Source organism: Taudactylus pleione, unplaced genomic scaffold, assembly GCF_031769625.1.
Source record: "Taudactylus pleione unplaced genomic scaffold, aTauple2 ptg000032l, whole genome shotgun sequence".
In the NCBI taxonomy this organism is placed as follows: Eukaryota; Metazoa; Chordata; class Amphibia; order Anura; family Myobatrachidae; genus Taudactylus; species Taudactylus pleione.
This window is the reverse complement of record NW_028284434.1, coordinates 35,166,518-35,187,112: the sequence shown is the minus strand read 5'-3', so window position 1 is coordinate 35,187,112 and position 20,595 is coordinate 35,166,518. Positions and strand designations below refer to the sequence as shown.

General features: G+C 44.1%; 1 protein-coding gene across 2 annotated transcripts; it reads left to right on the top strand.

Annotated features, from left to right (window-relative positions):
- Positions 1-1,707: 1,707 nt before the first annotated feature.
- On the top strand, positions 1,708-19,396 carry ZFAND2A (zinc finger AN1-type containing 2A). Of its 2 annotated transcripts, none has more exons than XM_088452019.1 (9): positions 1,708-1,884; positions 2,481-2,561; positions 5,814-5,908; positions 10,402-10,524; positions 10,871-11,022; positions 11,135-11,251; positions 13,008-13,068; positions 14,381-14,457; positions 18,506-19,396. In XM_088452019.1, exons 2-9 carry the CDS (start codon positions 2,507-2,509, stop codon positions 18,543-18,545), a joined length of 720 nt encoding a protein of 239 aa, XP_088308145.1. In that variant the 5' UTR covers positions 1,708-1,884; positions 2,481-2,506; the 3' UTR covers positions 18,546-19,396. The 2 variants fall into 2 exon arrangements, with proteins under 2 accessions (XP_088308145.1, XP_088308144.1); XM_088452018.1 differs by having other exon boundaries at positions 1,708-1,903.
- The last annotated feature ends 1,199 nt before the right edge of the window (positions 19,397-20,595 follow it).

Sequence of the window (20,595 nt, the reverse complement as noted above, 5' to 3'; positions counted from 1 at the left end):
ATCGCAGACAGTAGTACGAGGCTGTCCATCGCAGACAGTAGTACGAGGCTGTCCATCGCTGACAGTAGTACGAGGCTGTCCATCGCTGACAGTAGTACGAGGCTGTCCATCGCTGACAGTAGTACGAGGCTGTCCATCGCTGACAGTAGTACGAGGCTGTCCATCGCTGACAGTAGTACGAGGCTGTCCATCGCTGACAGTAGTACGAGGCTGTCCATCGCTGACAGTAGTACGAGGCTGTCCATCGCTGACAGTAGTACGAGGCTGTCCATCGCTGACAGTAGTACGAGGCTGTCCATCGCTGACAGTAGTACGAGGCTGTCCATCGCTGACAGTAGTACGAGGCTGTCCATCGCTGACAGTAGTACGAGGCTGTCCATCGCTGACAGTAGTACGAGGCTGTCCATCGCTGACAGTAGTACGAGGCTGTCCATCGCTGACAGTAGTACGAGGCTGTCCATCGCTGACAGTAGTACGAGGCTGTCCATCGCTGACAGTAGTACGAGGCTGTCCATCGCTGACATTAGTACGAGGCTGTCCATCGCTGACAGTAGTACGAGGCTGTCCATCGCTGACAGTAGTACGAGGCTGTCCATCGCTGACAGTAGTACGAGGCTGTCCATCGCTGACAGTAGTACGAGGCTGTCCATCGCTGACAGTAGTACGAGGCTGTCCATCGCTGACAGTAGTACGAGGCTGTCCATCGCTGACAGTAGTACGAGGCTGTCCATCGCTGACATTAGTACGAGGCTGTCCATCGCTGACAGTGGTACGAGGCTGTCCATTGCAGACGTTAGTACGAGGCTGTCCATCGCTGACAGTGGTACGAGGCTGTCCATTGCAGACGTTAGTACGAGGCTGTCCATCGCTGACAGTGGTACGAGGCTGTCCATCGCTGACATTGGTACGAGGCTGTCCATCGCTGACACTAGTACGAGGCTGTCCATCGCTGACACTAGTACGAGGCTGTTCATCGCTGACACTAGTACGAGGCTGTCCATCGCTGACAGTAGTACGAGGCTGTCCATCGCTGACAGTAGTACGAGGCTGTCCATCGCTGACAGTAGTACGAGGCTGTCCATCGCTGACAGTAGTACGAGGCTGTCCATCGCTGACAGTAGTACGAGGCTGTCCATCGCTGACAGTAGTACGAGGCTGTCCATCGCTGACAGTAGTACGAGGCTGTCCATCGCTGACAGTAGTACGAGGCTGTCCATCGCTGACAGTAGTACGAGGCTGTCCATCGCTGACATTAGTACGAGGCTGTCCATCGCTGACATTAGTACGAGGCTGTCCATCGCTGACAGTGGTACGAGGCTGTCCATCGCTGACAGTGGTACGAGGCTGTCCATCGCTGACATTAGTACGAGGCTGTCCATCGCTGACATTAGTCAAGTAAATTGGAAAGCAGTAGTGGTGAGAAAGTCTGGCAGAATAACGGGTACATACTATGCATATGAGTGTGGGATGGACCTGCACTTCACAGATTTCAGCAATATTTACAAACACTGTGCCCTAATCCTCCTCTCACTCTGTGTCCACTTGGATGGCAGGGAATGACGCTGGACACTGGCTGATGACGTCAGGGTCCTCTCGGTGAAGGGGATTTAGACATTACCTGTTTTTTGGGTCATGGTCACCAACTCACCATGGTTACACTTCCGTGTTTATCAGCAACAACCGTGATGTCATCTTGCGGCGCCGGACTCAGGATGACACAGCGCACTGCACGGGGAGACCGGCCTGGAACGTTCTGGGCCCGGGGGAGGAGGACACGGAGGATGACTCGGCAACTTAGGCCAGTGAGTCAGCATGAGGAGGGACGGATATATAACCCCTGGCGGAGGCTAGGACCGGGGACCGCAGGAGCAGCAGGACGACGAGGTGAGAGCGCTGTATATAGGTGAGGCTTTCCTGCTACTATAGTGTCGTGTATGTTTTTATCACACTATCTGTACATACCGTGCAACTGAGCTCTGGAACTACAAGGTCCAGCATGTCCTGGCAGCCACACTGACGTGCTGGGACTTGTAGTTCAACAACAGTCTGCCTGTGCATGCCTCTTCTACACGGTATGTACAAAGCAAATGATCACTGAAACCTCTGCTCTGTAGATAGAATCTCATTTATATATTCTTATATAACAATGAAAGCAACAATTTGTTTTAGAACAAATATGTGCTCTTCCACAGAGCACATATGTAAATAGGCAAAGCTTAGCACCTGGCCATATATACTATGCCTGAATACTACTAATCATTGGCTAATAGGATGTTGTCACAGCCGGTCATGTAGGAATATCCATGTTTGTTGACAAAAGCAAATTTCTGGTGTTTTCAGAATCTCTTTCAATAACCCCAGTATAAATGTGCTACACTGTTATTCACCCCTTATGTATGCAGTAGTAATGTTTATTCTGTGTACTCAGTAATAACATTGCATATACACAGTAATAATGCCTAGTTTTCCTCTGTCTAAAGGTTATTTAACATTGCAAAATACTTAAATGGAGCTTCCAGATTTAGGAAAGCATTGCTCGGAAGTCACATGCAAACAACTAGGTGAGTTAACAATATTTACTGTTCATTCAGCCCAGTCTATAGTGACAAATAAAATATATACACACAGTGAAATGACACGTTTGACTCTTAAAACATAAAACAGTGGACAGTTTGTTTTTAATGTTCATAGCAGTATCCAGTCTGACAGCCTCTGTTCCCAGCTACTGAGTGTGTTGCTGCATGTTATACCGGCTACACATGTGCGCTCAAGTCAGTCCGGTTTGCTGCCATCTGTGCTTGTGGCCAGTTTACGGAATTTTCAAATGCAGATCTAGTTATATTGGGTTTTGTAAAGGTGCCATATTGATTGTCATAATAGGATGTTTTAGACACCATAGACTGCAAATCTGAGTATGTGGGAACAAAAACACTTGCCTTCATAGCCTGATCAATATATGGTGTGGTACCATAGATTTCAAATTCTGTCCACATTGGACTGCATCTGTGGTCACTAATGGTGTCTTGTTAGATTTAACCATTTAATGTACATTATCGTTGCCCCTGGATCATCCAGACCATCATAAGAGGCAAATCCCGTTGACAACGGCAACAATTTTGTTGAAGAAATATTGGGGTACATATAATAAAGATTGATTTAGATCGATTTAAAATGTATGAAAATCGATCAACATCGATGCTGTGTTTCTGGGGCTAAATCACACATATATTTACAACTTTTGATTATTAATTTTTGTAAGTATTAGTAAATGTGTAATTTGTCCCCAGAAACACAATTTCGATTTTCATCCATTTAAAATCGACCTTTAGCGAATATTTACCTTGTGCATATTATCTTAATGCTTTGTATATATTATATTGCATGAGGATGGCTATATTCCTTTCTCTGCTGTACACATTAATATTTTATCAGTTGAATTATTATTTAATAATAAAAACCTTTTCTTGTCTTTTATTTTTTAGACTAAACAAGTAAATTTTTTTTTATATTTCTTTTCGCAATGTATTTCTTTGTGTAGTAGAATAAAAATCTTTGTTATGGACCTTTATTTATAAGGAGGAAAACATAAGGCAAATACACATTCACCCTTCCATGATTCTTCACATAGTCACTTTTGATCAATTAATGGAGTTACAAATATTCACCCTGAAATATTGGCAACTAGTTATCAAGAGTATAAGGATACTGGACAGTTATAATCGCCACTGCATACGTTTTAGTTTTAAGGTTATTACCGTTTGCTTATCATTTGTCTTTCTCTTCTCCAACTCTATGGAGGAGCCTTGGCAAAACAAAATGGGGTTCACAAATGTCACAAACAAGGGACCAATGTAGAGTTGAGCTTAAAGCTTGGGTACACACTGGAGCGATGTGTACACGGAGGATATGGCGGCCGACATATTGTATCAACGGTACACATCAGAATGATGTAATGAAGGATGGAACCATTACCTTACATGGTGCCACATGTGATATTGTCTGATTGGACGTGCAGCACGGCCAACCGGAAGATAACGCTAATGGCCACGGGAACAGGCATATTGGCTGTACACACTGAACGATTCGGCCAATATGTCGTTCAAATTCGTCCAAAGACGACTTATCGGGCCCATATCGCTCCAGTGTGTACCCAGTTTGTTTGCTGTAACTACACTGTGCACCCAAAACTAATTCTGAATATCTGACCCCCCCCAATCTGTACACTTGGTTTCATAGCTATTATTATTAGTGAGCACTTGTCCCAGCCCAGGTGTATAAGATCCATCTGATAACTATTGTATTTGCATTCCCATACACTTCTCCATTGCCTAAATTTATTTGACACACACTTGCTAAACTTAGTATACATGCAAACGCCATATTACCACCCAGTTATGCACAATCAACCTGTGGTTACGTACGCCTGCAAACACCATGTTTCCACCCAGTTATGTACACTCAACCTGTGGTTATGTATGCGCACCATCACCATGTTACCACCCAGTTATGCACAGACAGCCTGTGGTTATATATGCACGCAAACGGCATATTACCACCCAGTTATGCACGTGGTTACGTACGCCTGCAAACACCATGTTTCCACCCAGTTATGTACACTCAACCTGTGGTTATGTATGCGCACCATCACCATGTTACCACCCAGTTATGCACAGACAGCCTGTGGTTATATATGCACGCAAACGGCATATTACCACCCAGTTATGCACGTGGTTACGTACGCGCACCATCGCCATATTACCACCCAGTTATGCACATTCAGCCTGTGGTTACATATGCACGCATGCACCATATTACCACCCAATTCTGCACAGTCAACCTGTGGTTACATATGCACGCAAACGCCATATTACCACCCAATTATGCACAGTCAGCCTGTGGTTACTTACGCGAACCATCACCATATTACCACCCAATTATGCACAGTCAGCCTGTGGTTACATATGCATGCATGCACCATATTACCACCCTATTATGCACAGTCAGCCTGTGGTTACTTACGCGAACCATCACCATATTACCACCCAGTTATGCACAGTCAGCCTGTGGTTATATATGCACGCAAACGGCATATTACCACCCAGTTATGCACGTTCAACCTGTGGTTACGTACACGCACCATCACCATATTTTCACCCAGTTATGCACATTCAGCCTGTGGTTACATATGCACGCATGCACCATATTACCACCCAATTATGCACAGTCAGCCTGTGGTTACATATGCACGCATGCACCATATTACCACCCAGTTATGCACACTCAGCCTGTGGTTACTTACGCTCACCATCACCATATTACCACCCAGTTATGCACACTCAGCCTGTGGTTACTTACGCTCACCATCACCATATTACAACCCAGTTATGCACAGTCAGCCTGTGGTGGTTACTTACGCTCACCATCACCATATTACCACCCAGTTATGCACAGTCAGCCTGTGGTTACATACGCTCAGCTCAGGAGCATGCGCAGTGCGAATACACTCAATATACATCCGTAAAATAGGCTTGTGTTCAGCTCTGCATCAGTCCCAATGTGTGCTGGGGAGGGAGATGGTAAGTAAGTTAGTTGTGTCTTGTCCCATTCCCCTCCTTTTGCTGTCTGTTTTCTTATGACAGTCTAGTAATATAAAATCTGTCTTGGATCTGTGTTGGCAATAATAAATTCAAAGTCCTTCCAGTCTGTGATTATTGGCTCTCCAATAAGCAATCCTTTGGTGCTACAATGTTGCCTATAAGAATATTTTGGTGTCTATAACGCTGTCTTCTCCGCCCTTACATGCTTGTCTGCAGATTTCCTTCCACTGACATGTGATGCATGCGAGGAACTTTTCTGCAAGGAACACATAACGTATGACCATCATAAGTGTTCTTCTGCATACACAAAGGTATGTCTGCCATCTTGTTCAGGGTGTGAGCAGATAATAATGATATTAGTAAGTAGTAACCTGTAGCCAAAGCATCACTCTGAAATGGGAATATATTTTAGTTCTATTTATTTTCTGTTCATTTACTGTCCATTGGAAAACATAGTAAGTTACACACTACCTCTCTCTGTGTGTGTCTCATCACAGAGCATATGTTGTGTCTTCAAATCAGATACTGATGGGCCTATGTAATAGAGTAGTGTCCGTTGTATAAAGTAATATCATTATTTGTAAGGTCCCACAAATGACATGCAGTGCCATACATAGGGGGTGAACACAGAACACTGCACTGACAACAACAAATAATCATTAATTACACAATACAACATTTTATATAATGACCAGTCCACAATAAAGTAAAACAGTATAAACAGAACATATAATTGCAGATCCAGCTAATGACAAGACAGTGAGCATCAGTGATAAGTAGCACCAGTGCCCAGGAGCTTGGGAAACGGGGAGATTGGTGCTGTATTGGGAAGGAATACACAAGGGAAGAGGGCCCTGCTTGTGAGAGCCTACATTCTATAGGGAAAAGGAAGATACAGATAGTGGCACTAAGTGGGGAGTAGAGGTGGGAACAAAGCTAGACTAGTTAGGAGTGCCTGATAGGCTTCAATGAAGAGGTGCGTTTTCTGAGGGCACGTCTGAAGCCTTTGAGACTAATGGCTGATGTAAAAGGACATGGTAGTGTGTTCCACAGGTCAGATGCAGTCTGCACAAAATCCTTGATAGTCCTGGTTGATAATCTAGTAGCGCACCTGTGAAATTTACAGCTGCTTCTGTTGTCACTACTCGAAATAGTGTAAAAGTGGTTAATGCAAGAAGCGCTTTTTTTGGATTTGTATGTACTAATTACTATTGATACCTGCTGGTCCACAGAAAAGTGAATAAATAAATAAATCAAACTGCAAACCAAACGAACAATAAAAAGGAGGTATGTAAATAATTAAATAAAATAAAAAAGAAGAAAAGAGGATGAGTTACTTTGAATGGAAATGGAGATAAAATAAAATCAAACAACAAAAATGAAATGTGGCTAGTGCAAAATTAAATGAAAATGATAAAGTACCAGTGATATTTAAGCATTAATGTTTACACTCCTTTTGTGGGAATGATAGGTGCCCGCTGCTTTGGTGCAGTGCAAATGGGTAACTGTCCCTATCTTACCCTAAAAGCGGCGTTGTCCTTTGTTGCTGGTGAACATGTGCCGCTTGATGCTGTACTCTCTCCCACTCTGCTGTCAGCGGACTGTACCCAGTCTGTTAGCGGGGGTTGCAGCTCAGTATGCAGCGATCTCCGTTGTGCCTCCGGCAATCTTTCTGGCCTCTGGCTCTATTGATGAAAGGTGGCTGGTGGCTTGTGTAGTGGTCTGGGCTCCAACATGTTTCGTCCACGTGGCGGACTTTTTCAAGGAAGCCAGGCTGTTGCTCGTTGCTCTAATTTATACTATGCTGATTGCACCAATTACTGCAAGTTAATGCAGCTGTGTGATAGATTTTTTTTTTTTTTTTGTATTTTAGAAAAAAACTTTATTAGAAAAAAACTATATCAGCATAATTGCTGACTAAATGAAACTAATAATTAAAAATAGCATAATGCTTCTATAGATAAATAAATTGGTAACGAAAAGTTTGATAATGGTATAGATAAAAAATAAGATATTTATGTAAAAATTAAAATAAATAGAAAAATGGAAAATAAAAATTTGGACATACATATAAAAAAATGAAATAAAATAAAATAGAATTAAGTAAAAATAATAAATAGTGGACCACAGGATGTATAAAAACAGGTTAAGCACTAGTTAAAAATGAACTCCGGGATGCAAAGTTTTCAGTTCATAAATCCATTGTGTTTCTTTTTTGGACATTCGTTGTATAAAATTCCCCCCTCTCCAATCTTCTATTTTCTGTATAGCCATGAATCTTAACCCCTTAGGATTACTGTTGTGTTTAATGAAGAAATGGTCAGAGACGCTGTGTGTTCTTAAGCCTTTCCTGATGTTATTGATATATTCACACATTCTAATTTTCAACTTTCTTTTCGTGCGGCCCACATACTGAAGTCCACAGTCACATTGTAGCAAATATATGACTCCTTCTGTATTGCAAGTTAGATGTTCTTTCACCGTATATTCCTTATTTGTTACTTTTGATAGGAAACTGTGTATCCCTTTAGTTGTTACCTTTTCCAATGTTGTACATCCTTTGCAGTGGTTACAATGGAAGAATCCCTTGCTGCCATTGTTTGTGCTGGGTTCTGCTAGCGGGATGTAGCTTGCAGTAAGAGATGTTTGCAATGTGTTGGCTCTTCTGTAAATTATTCTCGATTTTGGAGGAATTATTCCTTCTAACAATGGGTCTGTTTTGTGGATATGCCAATGTTTGTGTAGAATATTTTACAATGCTTTTGTATTACTATTATATCTGGTTATGAAAGTCATCTGTGATGTGACATCCTTTTTGGATGTCTTATATTTAATGAGGTCACTTTAATTTTTTCTATGTATAGCTTTAAGACTGTTTTCTTAAATGGCAATCCATTTTGGATGATGATTGCTTGTTGCTAGCAGAAAATTGTTACAGTCCACTGGTTTCAAATATGTTTTAGTTTCAATCTTTCGGTTTTCTATAAAGATTTCCAGATCCAAGAATTTGATGGAGTGTTTACTGTGAGTAGATGTAAATTCCAAATTTAGATCATTGGAGTTTATATACAGCAGGAATTTTTCTAGGTCCTCTTGATTGCCATCCCATATCATTAGTACATCATCTATATATCTAACCAGCAGGTATCAATAGTAGTTAGTACATACAAATCCAAAAAAAGCGCTTCTTGCATTAACCACAAAATCCTTGAGGCTGGAGTGTGAAGAGTTTAAACGTGTTGTAGGCAGATAGTGGCCTTTGACAGAGCAGAAGGCACGGGAATCGAGTGTAGGTAGCAATGAGGTTGGAGAGGATTGGGGGTGGGGGAAGAGTAGCTGTAATTGATAGCAGCCGATCTGATCTGCGTTCTTTAGTCTAAGCAGGTGTTGGAAACCTTTATGAAAGATAACAGCCTGTAAGAGAGATCTAGATAATGTCATGGCTCTAAGGAAATGGCTTATGTAAGAGATGGCACAAATGACAAAGAAATGTCATTAGCTTGTTTTTAAATATGTTCATGTACTCGCAAAAAAATTAGGCTTCTTCCTTCTGGCTTTCAGATTACATATCTCAAACAGTATGTAAATGAATACCTGAAATCTGTATAAATCTAGGGTAAGACTAGTATAAAAGTCATGTGGTCATTAAGCCATTGTACTTAAGATTCCTGTCATTGGGTTCACATTTATCACATTTGTTTTTCTTGTGCCAGTGACAAAGGTTGGTTAGGGGTCTTAGATTGTCTTGAGGTCTCTTAAATTATGTTTAAAGCTGTGTTTATCTTTCTTATGCTGGGTACACACTGTCAGGTCGCCTGCTCCATTGAACGGCCAATAGTGATTTGTCAGGTGTGTACAGACTATCTGTGTGTGACCGACGACATCATTCACAGATGCATCACACCTGCTCTGCTGCACAGCCAATGCTGATATAGCTTGCAGATATGTCAGCACACCTGGCTGTGTGTGTGGGCTGACCGCCCATACACTTGCTGCAGGGTATCTGACCTCTCCACTGGGTGGGCGAATTTAAATGCCCGCCCAGTTGTGATTGTGACCAGTTATGTACCCAGCTTAAGTGTATAACAGAGTCAGGATAGGGGTCCTGAGGTAGATGGACTCCCTCTTTACACACACAGCAGCCGTAACAAACAGGACACAAGTCTGGGGTTCTCGTACAAACTGGTCGGTGCCAGTCTTTATTGAGCTAAATGAATATAACAAATCTTAAACCAAAATCTTAGCCCGTCTGCGCAATAACTAAACAGTAGGTTACCCCACTACCAGGACGGTAGGGCCTACTGCCCACACCATTAACAACAGCACGTGCACAGTACTTACAGAGTTGTCATAACAGTGTCTCTGGACATGCTAGCCTGCATGCCTACTTCCCCAGGTGTGAGACACTCAGCTACAACTGAACACAGCTTATATCAGCCAGTTCCAGCTGTAAGCCCTAATGAGCCTGCTACCAGGCTGAAAGGCCCAAAACCTGGAGTGGCCTGTGGATGGAGCCTCTCCTCACATCCACACCCCAGGACCCAAACTGCTTACAAACAGACTTCTATGTGTTTTTAGAACACATAGGCCAAACACCTAGGACAAATGTACCTGCCATTGACCACTTTACCAGTGCATATATATGTGTGTGTGTGTGTGTGTGTGTGTTTTCCTCAAACCTAGTAGTGGCATTGTATTTCGGGGTCAGTGATGATATTAAACAGTTGTCTGGAAATTAATGCATGTATTTGTAACTGCTCTGTAGTGGCATCTGTACTAATTCTCTCTGCGTGCCTGTTTTCAGGATGTGCAGGTTCCAGTCTGTCCACTGTGTGATGCTCCTGTACCAGTAAAGAGAGGAGAGCTGCCTGACGTAGCTGTTGAGCTGCACATTGCCAGGAACTGCAGTTATGTGTGTAAACAGAAGGTATTTTTTTTTTTTTTCCCTCCTTGATTAATACTCTTCAAGTTATTCATACACTGTTCTCATGCTTTGTTGTATAATGTTTGGATTATAACCTGGCTTCTAAAACCATTAAGAGCAATTAAGGAAGCCTGCCTGTTTTCCTATTCCTTTTCATGGATAAACACTAGTAAGTGTTCAGTTCCCTATATGGGCAACAAAATGCAGATTCTTCTTTTTGTGTATTTCTATGAACACTTATGTTGTTCTAACTTACAAATTGCTGTTATGATTATTTAGGAGCGTGTGATAAAGGTTTAATAACCCTGGAAATAAAAATAAGCGTATTTGTTCTTCTTTGTATTTGTAGATATTCACTAACCGGTGCTGCAAAGCAGGATGCAGGAAGAAAGAGCTGATGAAGATAGAATGTGTCCAGTGTCACAGTCATTTCTGCCTCTCCCACAGACATCCGTTGGATCATGACTGCAAGACCAAAGGACTGGCTCTATCTAAAGCTGGGTAATTTCTTTTCACGAATCCTTTGGGGGAGCTGATGTATTTTCCTGCTATCAGTCTTATTACAACTCTTCTCATAATGTCATTAGTTTCAGTACTTGTCTTCGTCTTGCAGATATGCTGCTTTGATGAGATCTCAGAAGTCTTCGGAGCAAAATAAACCTGCTGATAACCCTCCCATGAAGCCGCAGAAGACAGACCGGTCTGGATGTTGCAGAGCTCAAGATAAAATGTAAGGAATTAATGCTACTTATGACTGTGCCCTTCAGCTTGCAGTTCTTTGGCCTTCATTCCTCACCGGCTGTTGGCTGAGATTCTAAGAGTACTGTGGCTTTCTTCTGTGACAGATCCACCATAACTGTCCAAAGTTTTTGTACCTATGTAATGTATAGACTAGCAGCCATTAGCATAAGAAGACACCTTAGGAGCTATGCTAAATTAAACACTAAAGTTGCCCACACATACAGCGATCTGCACACGATCCCACGATGTGTGCGATTTCCCCTGAACTCTCCCCCGGCAGCTTCCCGGCAATCCTACACACTATTTGGAGCAAAAAGCATCCAATCTGACTTAAGATCTATCTTGCACCTTAACTTTTTTTTTTCCAGTGCATTGTGTCCCAGATTGTCAGATCCGCCCTACTACACGGCAGATCTGACGATGCGATGTGCGACCAGCGGGGACGCGCATCGCATCGTGATCGTGAGTGGGGACTCACGATTTACTCTCAATTTGGCCATATTTTACACGATCTGTCGTTCCAATGTGTCGGAATCGGCCAGATCGGGTAAAATATCGCTATGTGTGTGCCCAGCTTAAGTCCCACATCACGTTAAATTTCATCATTGCCTGAAACGTAGCCTCTATTACTGCTCTTTTAAGTCTTTTACTGTTGCTTTTAATGAAACTGTAGTGACTTAGGGGTTTATTTACTAAGTATCGGGTTGTAGCTGTGTTTTGCTAGTAAAAGCATTGCCCTTTTAAATATTGGGCATGAGCACGAACAAGTGTTGGGTTTTACAACCCGACACCGCGTAAATAAACCCCTTAATGTTAAATGATTTCACCTAAGATGTGCTGGAACAGTAGGCTACTGACTCACCTAATGCTAAAGGATATCTACATCTGATATACTGTAGATCTGGACAAAACCCATTTGCTATGTCTATTTAGAAATGTGCCCTGGTGTTTCTCGTTTCATTTCACTTGGCATTGGAGAACTATTCTCCAGTACATTTGCCAGGTACTATTAGTACACAGTTGTCTTCAGAACAGTTAGAACACTCTGTAATGTTACTGTAACCAGATAAACACTGTAATGTAAACACTAAGTGGGGGCTTCATTGTACCTGACACTGTTATTTTAGATCTGTAATTAGCGATAGCCTATTCTGGGCTCTGGATGATGTACTGCCGTGTAACGCTTGGAGGCAAAATGTGGTGCCAGTATAAACCACCCACCTCCTAAAGAGGCATTATTTATTTATTACCAGTTATTTATATAGCACACACATATTCCGCAGCGCTGTACAGAGATCATAATTATCTTACCATTCACATCAGTCCCTGCCCCAGTGGAGCTTACAATCTATATTCCCTATCACATGCTCACAAACATACACACTATGGTCAGTTTTGTGGGGAGCCAATTAACCTACCAGTATATTTTTGGAGTGTGGGAGGAAACCGGAGCACCCGGAGGAAACCCACGCAAGCACAGGGAGAATATACAAACCCATGACCTCAGTGCTGTGAGGCAGTGTGGCATGCACATCCCCTTAATGGTTTCATATAAGATTGCTGGCTCATAACTCTTGGTGGAATTTAGTTTAATCTGGTGTATAGACATCAACCTTTTCAGCAGCTTTTATGTATATACTTCTCAGTCATTGGAGAGTAAATAAAATATAAACTCTGCCTGTCTACTGACGACTCCTCTCCTGCAGTGAAGGCATGCCTGCTCTAACTTCATGTTTGTTCTGCAGAGATACCTTTGTGGCTTCCGGAGGACCAGTCGTATCTGCTTTTGACCTTCACAATGGATTGGTAAGAAACTTCTCATTCCCGTTACAGTCTCTGCCTTATTCAGCAAGGATCGCTATTTTGCTGGAACGCACGCACTGCATGTGCTAATATTAGCGGTTAAATGCAAATGTTTCCAATCGCATTGCGATCACAGCTTACCATATTTACGCCCACTTATCCTTACACACATCCATATACTTGGATATATTGGTAACATCAGACCCATATGCATTAATTAATTGGTAACATCAGACCCATATGCACAGGTAAGGCAGGTTGGTAACATCAGACCCATATGCACAGGTAAGGCAGGTCAGACCTCACTCAGGAATTGCTAACTTCAGCGCACGCAATGAGGCTGCGTATGGTATTGCAGTGGATAATTTATGCACGCCTCTGCAATGGCATTGCAACGCACTGGCACGCCTGCGTTCGCCTGAAGTCACCACCCACAAACGGCACTTCCCGTCAATTACTGTGCTCGGTGTAAATGCATTTCCCATCGCAATTGCTAGTTCTCGCACTGCGATGAATACGCATGCGCAATGCGAATTAATCGACCAATTGCGTGCATCTTTGCTATTGCAATCCTTGCTGAATCAGGCCCACAGTGTGTTGAATAGAATCTCTTCTCATGTTCTGTAAAAAATATATGTAACAATGCAAATTGCTTTTTATATGCTGAGACCTCTATGAATACTTTTAAGTGTTTATGGCAAAGTTACATTAAAATCTACGTCTGGTTTGATGTTTTCTTCCTCATTTTTTAAATAGTGATGTGTGAGAGTAATGTTATCCTTTTTATCTAAGATACAAAGGTCATTCAGTACATGTCATATATCAGCCACTTGATTGACTATTTCTTTAGCTGTTTTAGTACATATGTACTTGGAACACTTAGGGAAAATACATACATACATACATACATACATACATATAAATACACTGTTTTATCAACTGTGTATTACAGTAAATTTATTAAAGTGTATTTCCCTTAAAATACGTTTTACAGTCATCCCCATAAAACAGAGTGTTTTTATTCAAGTGTTCCAAGTACATATGTAGTAAAACAGCTTACCCATAACAGAGCGTAATCTGGTGTTACACTTGTGGAGGTAAGCAAAAGAAGCAGCATTATGTTTTCTGATTGCACAATTATTTCTTCTACCCAATTTTGTTTGATTTATTTATTTTTAAAACTCGTGTCAACAAAAAACTTTTTTTTTAATAAGTCAAGAACATCTTCTTAAAATGTATTTACCCATTTTAGTTATATTTTATATTATACCTAGAAAGTGTCTAGAGTCCTCACTGTTACATTTTCCCCCACTAGAGTGAAGATGAAGCCCTACAGAGGGCGCTGGAGCTCTCCTTGCTGGAGGCTGGGATAAATAACCTGCTCACTCTCGGGTAAGGGCAATATAGAGTTCAGTCTGTCACCACTTGGTTTTAGCCTTGTTCTGCCTGAGACCTGTCACAGTTCTTGTATATATTTTGCCTTCAAGAACTAGCAACATCATTTACAACTATGTTGAGTGTCTTGGATACTTTTGTGTGTCACTAGGGGGAAATGTATCAAACCTTCTAAAGAGTGCAGAAGTGGGGATGTTGCCCAAAGCAATCAATTAACGTCTAGCAGTGGCATAACTATAAATTTTGCTCCCCCATGCCAAAAAAGTTTCAGGCGCCCCCCCACCCGCCCAAAGATCAAACACACCCAAAAGACGACGTTTAAGGTGTGTGGTTACATGATACAGCAACGTGCCCTACACATTGTGACACACTAAGTAATGCCACTTATAACAAAGTGCCACACCGGAATGCCCCTTACAACACTTTATGCCACACCCTTAAAGCCCCTTACAACACCTTATGCCACACCCTTAAAGTCCCTTACAACACATTATGCTACACAGCAATGCCCCTTACACATGCCACACAATAATGCCACGTATAACACAAAATGACATACAGTAAAGACCTTATAACAAATGTATGCCATGCTGTAATGCCCCTATTTCACATTATGCCACACTGTAATGCCACATACAACACATTATGCCACACACAACACATTATGCCACACAGTAATGCCTCTTACACATTATGCCACACAGTAATGCCCCTAATAGCACATTATGCACATAGTAATGACAGATCTACTTCACCAACCCTCCACTCTGCTCCTGCCACCTCAGCTCAAGACAGGTTGCACAGTTTTTATGTCCGTGTAGAACCAGATTATTGGGAACATAGGGCCTAATTCAGAGCCGCTCGTAAGCGGCCGCTCGTTCGCTCCGAGCGATGTTCGCACATCTGCGTATGGGTTGTAATGCACATGCGCCAACAAGTCAGTGCGGTCGGAAATCGTGTGCTCGCAAAATAGCGAATGCCTGCTAATTTGAGTGACAGGATGAGGCGTTTGTGGGTGGTAACAGGGGAAGGTGCTTGAAAACGGGGAGTGGAGATCCGAACGCAGGCGTGCCAAACGGTCAAATGGGCGTTTTATGGGTGTGCATAATTAGTAAAGCACCGTCATCGACCATGTCACTTGGCTGTCTTTTAGCCTGAACTGCTCGCATGATTGCGGTAGGAAAATGCTACCATAAGAATAGCGAGCAGTTCATACGCCTTTCTATGTCCTCGATTAATCTAATAAATAGCGGAGATGACGTATGATGCGAGCGGCCAAGGGGCGTCTTTACAAAATAGCGAGCGCATGTTTCGGACGCTCGTTCAGACATAGAGGCATCAACAGACCGGCGAGCGCTCAATTTAAATATCCAGCCCCTTTTTCTGAACTAGCGTCCGGCTGTGACTTGGTTTATAACCTGTAAACTGTGTGTATCAAGTTAGTGCCCCTTATACAGTGCACCCTGTAGTTGTACCCCAAAATGCAATGCCCCCTATACTAGTGCCCCTTATGCAATGTCCCCTGTAGTAGTGCCCATTATGCAGGGCCCCCTGTAGTTGTGCCCGGGAGGCAATCGGGAAGCCGACTGCCTAAATACTGGCAGCCGGCTTCCCGACTGTCTTATCCCGGCAAGGGTGAAATGCCGGGCGTCTAGATGTAGACGCCCGCATTTCCCCGACGCTGGAAGGCCGGCGCCCGGCATCACGATCGTAATGATGCCGGGCGCCCCGAGCGGACAGCCGCAGCGGGGGAGGGTTAGGTTTAGGGCTCCCGGGGGGGACTTAGGGTTAGGCACCCCCCCGGGAGGGTTAGGGTTAGGCTAGGGGGAGGGAGGGTTAGGGTTAGGCACCCCCGGGGGGGACTTAGGGTTAGGCACCCCCCCGGGGGACTTAGGTTTAGGCAGCGGGGAAGGGGGTGGTTAGGCACTTAGAGGGGGGATTAGGGTTAGGCACTTGGGGGGGAAGTTAGGGTTAGGCACCCCTAAGGAGGGTTAGGGGGGTTAGGTTAGTGGATACTTACCTATCCACAATCGGGATTTCCAGCGCTGTCGGGCTTCCGCTTCGTCGCACTCTGCTTCTATCGGGCTGCTGCTGACGGGAATCGAACCATGCGGCCGACTGTATTTCATACTAATTCCTTGTGCCCTATATTGAATGCCCCCTATACTAGTGTCCCTTATGCAATGCCCCCTGTAATAGTGCCCCTTATGCAATCCCACCTGTAGTAGTGCCCATTATGCAGGGCCCCCTGTAATTGTGCCCATTAAAGTAGTGCCCCCTGTAGTTGTGCCCATATGCAGTGCCCCTTGTAGTTTTGCCCCTTCAAATAGTGCCCCCTGTAGTTGTGCCCCTTCCAGTAGTGCCCCCTGTAGTTGTGCCCAGTAGTTGCCCCTGTAGTTGCCCTCAGTAGTGAGCCCCCAGTAGTTGCCCCCTGTAGTGAACCCCCTGTAGTTGCACCTAGTTGATCCCAGTAGTGAGCCCCCTGTAGTGAGCCCCATGTAGTTGCCCCCTGTAGTTTCTCTCCCCCCCAAGCGCACACAAACACACACAAAAGGAAAAAAACACAAACACTTACCTTTATCCCCGCTCCAGTGCTGCTGCCGCCCATACCCTGGCGTCCGCTCCTCGGCACTATGTGAGTGACGTCATGACGTCACTCCCATAGTGCTCTGCGGGACCCGGAAGACGGAGCTCACTCCTGAGCTCCGTCCCCGGCGTCCGCTCCTCGGCACTATGGGAGTGACGTCACTCCCATAGTGCCCTGCGGGACCCGGAAGACGGAGGGAGCTCCATCGACCAGCTGCCGCCGGGGTTTTGAATAGGAGCCGGGCGACCGCTGGTAACACACTCAGCGGGCGCCCGGCAGATGGGGGTCGCACCCTCCGTAGTCGTGGGAGTTCCGCCACTGAGTGACGTAACTACTGCCCTCGTCGCCCCCAAGCTACCCAGCGCCTCCAAGCCACCGCGGGGGCTGCGGGGGCAGTAGTTACGCTACTGACGTCTAGCTATCACTCAGGTACATCCTATAAAATGATAGGTTGAAGCTGTTTGGCTGATATGGACACCTTCCCCATTGCCCCCCCCCCCCCCCCCCATAGTCTCTGAAAATTGTCCTTATCTGACTGATTGCTGGGAACTGCCCCTGCCCTGGCGTGTTATCAGCAGCAGCTGCCTTGGTGTACGCCTATTGCTTTAGGGTTGGGAGTAGAATCATCACCTATATTGAGATGCAAAATATAAGGTAGTTAATTATTTAAACTGTTGACTCAGCAATGTACTAAAGCTTTGTGTAGCTCACATGCCTGCGGCTATGTACGTGCTCTGAGTCCTCTCACCTGGTGTATTCTGCTGAGGGTTTGGGAGATACTGGAACCTAAACTGTTGTGTAAGGCGCTGCGCCTCTACCTCAGAGGGGTAGTCATTTGCCATTTATTTCTGGTAGGAAGCCGCCAGCTTGATAGTTTTGGTCATCCTGTGGTACAGTACACATGAGGGGCTGCATCCACCTGACCCAAAATAACAAAGTCAACTGCTGAGCACCTAAATGTATAGAAAATAAGGGCTGATTCAGGGGTGGGTGCTAATGCCGGCGTGACTGCGACTTTTTACACAGTGCTAATGCCATATGGAATTCATACAGAAACTCATTCCGGCTGCTTCGCAGGTCTGGTGCTTTGTGTAAAAAGTCGCACCATTGTACACACCGGTTACACCACCAGACATTGCACCAGCCCTATAGAGGGGCAGAATGCCCTTCTCAACATGTCCTCCAAAATCAGCGCAACAGCGGAAAAAGTTGCAGTGGCTGACCACGACACGCCTGCGTCTGGCTAGCCACCACCCCGTTATCACCCAGGGACGGCCTCTGAAATTGCCTCTCTACGTCGTAATTTGTTTTGCTTTTCCCATCGGTAACCATTGGCCGCTTGTGTCTGATGCCACAACCTGTCTTGTCCTAAGCCTGTCCTGTCTTACCATTCTATATTGGATGTTTAAATGCAAACTGCATTTTACTATATTCTTATTTTATTTGTTTTCCCCACAGAAATCCGGGAATTAACACAATAAAAACCACCGGAAAATGAAAGCTTATGAAGTCTATCCTGATCATCAACATGAACTTAATTACATTTTAGGCACAATGTTATCAAATGGTTTTAACTTTTCAGATTACGTCTGATTATTGTCCTGGTGTCGATGGGGCATGTCCTTTCCTTAGAGCTTGTAAAGATTTGCAGCAATTTGCTAAATCACACTGACCTTTATTAGAACAGATACTTTTGACATATTACACCTTGGAGCAGTCGAAGTTTTAGATTAGGGCGGATTCCAGATGATACTCTAAAGCAGGGGTGGGAAACCTTTTTTCTGCCGAGGGCCATTTTGATATATATAACATTGTTTGCGGGCACGGTGCAGGCCACGTCCCTCAGCATTACATCAAATGGGGGCAGGGCGACAATGGAAGTGATTACAGAAATGCCCGGAGCATCCTGAGGATGTTCCGGCGAGCTGTAAGGGCAGCGGTGTAACTGTCTGAAGCGTCCTAAGGACTCTCCAGGCGGCACTGCTGCATATTCTGGCTGCAGTGTGCCATTCTAGGCACCCGGCTAGCCAGATGAGACTAGCGGGGGAAAAAAGCTCCGAGGCCATACCGAATTATTCCGAGGGCCTTATATGGCCCCCGGGCAGGAGGTTTCCCATCCCTGGTCTACAGGTTCTTCTGCAGCCAACTTAAATCTACCGAAGAGATCCTTCAACCTGCGGTAGCTCAAGTGCCGGAGAAATCTGAAATGGCAACTGTTTTGTTTGTTCCGTTCTTATCCATGCATTGTTACTGCATGTGCTATATCTATTTATTACATGTATATATTTCTAGGAACTTTGAGGCTGTAAATATGTCTTTCAAATATACAATAAATATTTTTAGATCTTTCTTTTGCTGTCTTTTGTAGCTTTACCAGCAGCAGAGGCATAATACTACTGATCAGTTCCAGTGTTCATGCTGTAAATTAATTTGCAGTCTTAGGGCCTGATTCACTATGGATCACTAATGCGATCGCAGCTGTGATTACACACGCAGGTCTGCTGCAAAATATGCTAATGATTGCAATCGCAATGCCATCGCACAGCCAGCATAGAGACTCCCACTACCGCTATCTCACACCCGTAATACCTTGTAATCCTGCGTATACATCAGGAACATCGCGTAACATTTTACCGCTCTCCCAAAATTACAACAGGTCTGACTTTACTCAGAAATTGCTAACCTTGTCACACGCAGTGAGTACTCTAGCAGCGTATGCCGACGCAGTGGCTAATTTATGCACGCTCATGCAACGGCGTTCAAATGGACAGGCACGCCTACGTTTTTCCGACCACTCCCCCGTCACCACCCCCAAATTCTGACCTCCCGTCACTCGGCCTGCAAATGGCTTTGTATCTGCGTAGGTGATCGAATTTCTAACTCGCGCACTTCAGTGCATGCTCAGTACGCACCATCGGGCAATCTGCGTACGCTGTTGCAGTTGCAATCCGTGATGAAACGGGCCTTTAATACATAGAAATACTCATGATGTAGGACTTTGTTGCATTTTTGTTATCACAAAATCTGATGGCAGAACGATCTGTGACGGTGCCATTGTTTGTGTCTCTTTCCCCATAATCCATATATCTCACCTTGGTAATAAGCTTAATACATGTGTAATGGAGCGCTTCAGCCTGGTACATGTGCAAATATATAAATGGCAAAGAACAGATCTTCTGAGTCCTCTATACCTCAGTTACTTTGTTTCAATTTCTGCTGTGGGTATTATCGGTCTAGATTAATAATCTTTTTACTAGCTCTTGCCCGCAGCTTCCCCCACGATGAATCACTTCTGCATATATATATATATAATTTATTTATCTTTCAATTTGAGGTGTTCTAGTTAGTTGTATTGCTTTGCATAGGGGCCCTGTCCCGGCAATGGTCCATGTGACCTGCAGCGCTATTCAGACTGGGGGCGGCAGCTAATCCCTCTCCCTCTCTCGACCTCTCTCCTCCTTCATTGATGTCAATAACTTTTTGTTATTGCTTAGCTTTAAATTGATGGATCCAAGATGAAACAAAGTGCAGATTATTTGTAGGAGTTT